The 6,761-nt window shown below is 39.4% G+C and overlaps 1 protein-coding gene across 1 annotated transcript in view; it reads left to right on the forward strand.

Annotated features, from left to right (window-relative positions):
- The window catches only part of LOC107741783 (glutamate receptor ionotropic, kainate 3-like), a 125,613-nt gene that overhangs the window by 92,265 nt on the left and 26,587 nt on the right, over positions 1 to 6,761 (forward strand). The window contains exon 10 of the mRNA XM_016554567.1: positions 2,852 to 3,055. Coding sequence (XP_016410053.1) covers positions 2,852 to 3,055 — 204 coding nt within the window. The remainder of the gene's footprint in view (positions 1 to 2,851; positions 3,056 to 6,761) is intronic.

Consider the following 6,761-nt stretch of genomic DNA (forward strand, 5'->3'; position numbering starts at 1 on the left):
TGCTGCTTTTTGCGCATGTAAAATTAATCCCCGGGAAACAAATGTTAGTATTTTTAACAGGTCACAGACACTTATCCTTACTAATTTAATTCAATTATAAATTAAAATAATCTTGTCAGTTAACGGTTAATAATCGGTTAACGAACGTCGGTTGTCGGTTAGGAGAAATAACCGAAATGAACATCCCTACTTGGAGGTCTTAAGACTGGTGTCCAAAGAGTTATTTAATAGATGCAAAGCCCTTTGTTGGCATGGGGGATTCTTAGATGTCCAAGTACATAGACAATTTTACAGAAGAATACCAGTTGCACCCACTCACTTGATTTTTAACGTCTGATTAAACTGTTCCACTAAACCATCTGTTTGTAGATGGGAAACGTCTCGGTTACGTATGTAACCCTCGTTCCCTGAAGGAGGGAACGGAGACGTCACGTCGGATGACCGACGAATTGGGATCTCGCTTAGAGTAGCACAAGCCCATTACAAGCTGGGATACAGTCATGGTTCTATAATAGCAGTATTCCGATGCTGTAATAGGAACTTGTTTATAAAAAAATTATTTGCAATTTAAAAGATATATTCTGGATGGTTTTGTCAGCAGCCCCGTCAGATGCCTTTTCAGTGCACTTAAAGGGAATCTCAATCATATGTGGTGTCAGAGGACTAGGTAGTGACCTCTGCATTGTGAGAACACTTAACATCATTTCAGATGTCATAGAACCTGGTTCAGGCCCAACAGCAAGGAGACAGACAGATCTACCTACCCAGGCTCATTGGAAATACGTGCCACTACCTACTGCAAAACTCAAACTCAAAAAAAAAAATAACAAAAAAAACTATACCTACGAATTGCTGCAGTTTCCAGTTGAATTGAACACTAGAGGCAGTACAACTCTGACAACTTTTATTCCTTTCACACAAATTATGATTAAGAGTCAAATTAGGAGTTTTGATTCAGAAAGCCTAATTTTCGCAGTTCCTTGCACATTATTATGTTATGACCTCAAAACAATTTTAAGATTCTGTGAGAGTTGAAAACTGATACTTTTAAACATTAGCATCACATATACTATACAGCTTCACTGCACGATTTCCGGCTGTCCCATAAGAAAGATTGGCATTGTGAAACAATCGTAGCAATTTCTGTGATTTCTGTGTCGTACAGTGATAGAGGTTCAAAGACGGCCATTGTAACGGTCTTGCGACCAAAGATAGCCTACGATACAGCATGATCATCGCACAGTGTGTTTGCTGGTACGATTCACATTTACTGACCAATAAAAATGCGACATGAAATCAGGCGCTAAAACATAAAACTGTTTAACTCAAGCTCTTATGCCTTCCTCTTTCACCGCTTTCAACTGCTAAATGGTGATTTATCATGTTCTTTTTGTTTACCACTAGCACATGCTGCTGATGTTTTATTCTTTTATAGTAACGTGCGTCGTAGCGCACGAGTCAATAGGTGTTGTCATCGTACAGTCTACACACACATCGTAGCCAAGTTTATTAGATCCATGTCGCACAGTTTGACATGCAGTGATCTTATAGGATTGCTAAAATCGTGCATACCAACATTATAAAACACGTGTGCACGGTCACGTATTGAACGTGCATTTTAGCACCATTTACTGGATGTTTCACTTTGAAACTTCCACAAAACAAGCAATAAATATGTGTTTATGGTGCCGTTTCTGCAACATGGATATTACCCATGTTTCAGAAACGTCGCCACAAGCACGTATTCTCAGCCTGGGTTGGTTGCTACACTAAGATGCTACTTCTCAAACCCTCTGCAATTGGGATTATTATGGCCAGGATTTAGCAAAGATTTCCATGGACACAGATGATGGGAATGGTTCTAGAGGTGTTTGTAGCAGCTGGTGATTACAGCTGGCTTGGCCAATGTGACTGCTTTTCCCAAAACTTCCTTACCATCAAGCCTTACATTGTGGATTCAGGATGTACTTTACATGTTAAGGATATCTGTGTCATGGGAGATGTTCTATGTACAGCATGCCAACATGTTTCATTCGTAAACATCCCAGGGTCATATAGGCTTATCACTGTGGCACAGCACAACAGGCCAGTGCTTCAGTTTTGAGAGCCTCTCAGGACCTAGTCTCTAGGGTTGTGGCTGTTCTATCTCTCTCTCCTGCTCTCTGGCCAACATGTGAGTACCTCATGCCAGCTCTCCTGCATGAGCCAATCCCAGGAACATCTTGGGGTCTTTCATGTATAGCACAGCTTTCTTCATTGTGAGGGAATGCAGGAGGCAAGACAAAATAATGACCTGTAGAGATTGTCTTGGACCATTGGAGTAAAATAATGTCTAGGTGGGATGGTCGAGACATGTGAATGCGTAATGTATTTTCATTGATGTTTCCTAAAGTAGCCCAACAAATCATGACATCTAATGCAGACACATTTCTTGAAATCTAATGCCATTTTATGGGATCATTAAACTACTTTACACTATACTTAAACATGCAAATGCTATGCAACTTGCGGTGCCAAAAATAATTGCTTCAAACTGGTTTGAGACAGTCCTGCCTGATATTCAAATAATTTGGTTAGCCAACATTGCTCTCTCAGGCCATTCAAACAAACAATCTGCAATTTCATTTGGTGCCACTAGTGACACATACATTGCTTTGTGCAATTTTAACATAAACTGTAAAAACATTTTTACATGGGTTATGTAAAAAAAAGTAAATTTGTTTGCCTTTGAAACTCAGTCAGATGTCAGTTGGGATTACTCCCACTCAGCAAGGTGTGTGTGCAGTAAACCGAATAAGAAACCTCAGCTCATTTGAAGATGCTTCTCAGTGGATATTTTGTATTTGTACAGGAGGAGCCATATGTCATGCTTAAGAAGTCTGACAAGGCACTCGTCGGCAATGACCGCTTTGAGGGCTTCTGTGTTGACCTGCTTAAAGAGTTGGCCAGCATTCTTGGTTTTTCCTACGAGATCCACCTGGTGCCGGATGGAAAGTATGGGTTTCAAGATGATAAAGGCCAGTGGAATGGGATGATAAAGGAACTCATGGAACACGTAAGTATTCACATTGCACAGCATCATAGCGGTTAAGTAACGGACATCACTAATGCTTTTTCTGCTGAGTCAGATTTACCAGTACCTGCATCTCTAATTATGCCTTTCAATTTAATAAAGACTTTCTCCTAGTTTTCTGATGTCTAAACAAAATGCCAAGATGACACAATAACGCAATTATCTTAACGTGTTGCTCGCTCCAATACTGCTTCCTCTCACAAAACGCATGCTGCAAAGGTGACGGAACACACCTGGATCGCATAGACACACCGCGAAGACACGGCGGCAAGTGCTGCCACAGCGAATACACGTGTAAACGCCTCTACAGAGTCAGCAGAACTAGACAATGCTGAAAGCTGATTCCCCTCAATGTACCCCCAGTCCATTCTCTCAAGTCTCAGTGCTGTCAGGCTGGGAGTGTAAGCCCTGTCACAGGAAACGGTGCTGCTGTGCTGGCTTCCCATCCCATCGCCCTTTCACTGTCCTCACCCTCTGAGGTCACCAGAAGCCCGGAGCTGGAGAGCTGTAATAGCTTAAGTGGCATTTAGTGGAGGACGTCATATGGTGGGAGTCAATGGCGAGGTGCTGGAAGAGTTGGGATAGGTGACTTACTGCAGCGGCACTTAATCTTCCTTGTGCTTTGGCCAGATCCGGCCCGATTGCAGTCACCTTGAGGGGAACAAAGGGATTATGGCTGAGTCAAAAATGGAGATGGGATATGTGTGTGTGTAAATGGCTGGAGGTGAAAAATATAAGAAGTACATAACTATCTTTTCAAATGCAATGAAAAGTAATAACGCATAGAATAATCGTCTGTACAGCTTGAAATTTGAGATACTGCAAGGTGCAAATTATGCAGGGTTGAGGCTAATTTAGATTTATACTCCAACAAATGAAGTGGAGTGCGAGTTTCAGCATGAAAGTATAAATGTTTAATGTTTTTGAGCCTCATTTAGGTATACTGTATCTACACACATAAACCACAGTATTACATGATTAGGGAGAAAAAAAAAGTGCAGGACAAAAACAAAAAAGTCAAATAATAAACAAAGAACGATTATAATGTCTGCACATTGAAATTTCAGTGAAATTACAAAAATGTATTTACCATACAGTGCAACTTTTTGTGCCTGATGAAAACCTGACTGCTTAAACGTTGCACTGCTTGGTAAATGCATTTTGGAACTTTCATTTTATTGTGCAGACATTTATTTTATTATATGTTCTTTTATTTATTTGTTTAAAATACTGCTTTTCACCATATAAAGCTACTGATAATGAAATTGTAATTCTTTCATCTTTTGTATGCTAAAATACTAATGACATACACTGCTCAAAAGTTAGTAGTCAGTAAGATTTTATTCAATAATATTTAAATGTAATTATATTAAAATATTAAGCAGCACAACCGATTTCAACTGTTACACGAAATCAGCATATTACAATGATTTCTGAATGATCATGTGACAATGAAGACTGGAGTAATGATACTGGAAATTCAACTTTGCTATCATATGAGTAAAATACATTTTAAAATATATTAAAATAGAATATATTATTTTAAATTGTAATACTATTTCACAATACTACTGTAGCCATGGTAGCTACATAAGAAACGGTAACACTTTCTATGAAGCCCGTATTTATAATACATTATAAGGGTATTCGTAAGACATTATAATGAATGCATAATGCATTATAAAAAAACGTATAATATGTTATATCAACTCATGAATAATCATAACAACAGTTATAATACATAAAAAAATTGTATTGATCTAAACTTTTGAATGGTATTGGAAACCTTAGTCTATTAACTTTATCACCTTACTGTGAAACTTAATGAAACTTTTTTTATGTCGAATTACTCTATGCATTTGGGGTACACCACATCTTACTGACAACTTATTGAGCCAGTGTCATATGTATGATGTAATTATTCAGTCCAAACAGGGTTGTAGATGTGCTTTCAGGACTGTAGCCTCAAACCTTTTACTCCCTCACAGTACTAAAGTCTCTTCTCCCCCGCATAATTTGAGAGGAGAGCTGCCGACACGCTGACACGGTCAGACAGAGTAGCCTAATGAGTGTAGAGTGGAGCAGAGACACAATATGGACATCAGGTATTTTTCATCAAAAAACGCACAGCAGAGAATTGCATGTCGAAACGGTGTATCCTCATATTTCAGGCAACCCCAGCTGAGTTCAGCAGAGTCAGGCAAATTAAGCAAACACTAGGCGATAGGTCTGGTAAACATGTGGTACACTATTGTTTAGTTAGTCAGCTTAGTAGAAGGCAATGAGCATGAGGGTAGAAGAAACCACAGTTTTTCCTAAATTATTAAGGCACATTTCCCAAACAATGAACACATTTCTTGTTTCTATAATCGTACAATCAACACATTTCTTGTTTCTATAATCGTACAATCAAAACAACAAAATGAGCTCTAAATATTGCAAAGTTTTAAGTAAAAATTTGTTGTGTGGGTTGTAATGAAGTATAGTATATGTAATGAAGTTTTTTATATATACAGTGCACAGCATAAATGAGTACACCCCCTCTGAATAAATATAACATATGTATTTTCTTAATGATCACTAATACAATTCATAGAAAGATGGCAAAATTGAAACATTAAACATATACTTAATAAAAACAACACAATATATATATTCCAATATTTTCTGTGAGATAAGAAAATTAGACAATTTTGTTTAAATGAAGGATTGCAGAAATGAGTACACCCTAGATTTAATTCAGAAAATGTATAATATTCTAGCACTTAGTATGTCCTCCATAACTCTAAGTATACTGCTCTGACATTTCTTGGCACTGAGTGTACAAGTTCATGACACATTTTCACATCTGTGCTGTTTAACTCCTGGAGGACGACCTCCTTAAATGCTCTGGTCTTTAATGGGGAGTTTTGCTCAGCTCGTCTCCACAGAATCCCCCACAGCTGCTCAAGAGCGTTAAGATTGAGTGAAATACATGTCCACTGAAGGATTTCCACCTTGGGAGAACGAATATATTCATTGTCATGCTGAAAAAAAAGCCCAATAATGCAGGGAATGAGGGGAGGGTAGCATCTTCTATTTCAAGTTTTTGTATTACATCACACAGTGGTGTGTGAATTCATGCCAGCATTGATAAAGTACAATTCCCTCACACCTTCAACACTCATTCATCCCTATAGAAGAGCTTTACTACCACTGAACGTCACTGTGGGTACCAAGCACTTCTCACTGTACTCCTCCGAAGAGGTTAAATGAGTTTATTTTGCTTTGGCTAGGGTCGGTAGTTCTGGTGGTGACAACAACCATGCATGTCACTCCTGCAGGCTGCATCTTACTCTTTGAGATTAAGTGTCACTCTTTTCATAGCTTTTGCCGGCTCTGAGACACTTGCATGTTATTTCTCCTGCTCTTTTTCTAGCAAAAACTCACTCATCACTAAATGAAATTTTGGAAGGCCAAACAAAGTGGTTTCGCTTTCACAACGAAACACACAGCGTCACACACGGCGGGCTTGAGTGAGCGGATGTCGGCGGGCTAGAGTGAGGAACTGCCGGTGGGCTAAAGTGAGGAACGGCTGGCAGGTTTGAGAACGGCGCGGCCGGCGGATTTGACGAATGAGCGGCCGGCGGGCTTGCGGCAACCACATGTGACGACCCCGGGCTGGACTCCGCTTCGTCCACGGTGAAAG

Source organism: Sinocyclocheilus rhinocerous, unplaced genomic scaffold (assembly GCF_001515625.1).
Source record: "Sinocyclocheilus rhinocerous isolate Xijiao unplaced genomic scaffold, SAMN03320098_v1.1 scaffold5213, whole genome shotgun sequence".
Classification (NCBI taxonomy): domain Eukaryota; kingdom Metazoa; phylum Chordata; class Actinopteri; order Cypriniformes; family Cyprinidae; genus Sinocyclocheilus; species Sinocyclocheilus rhinocerous.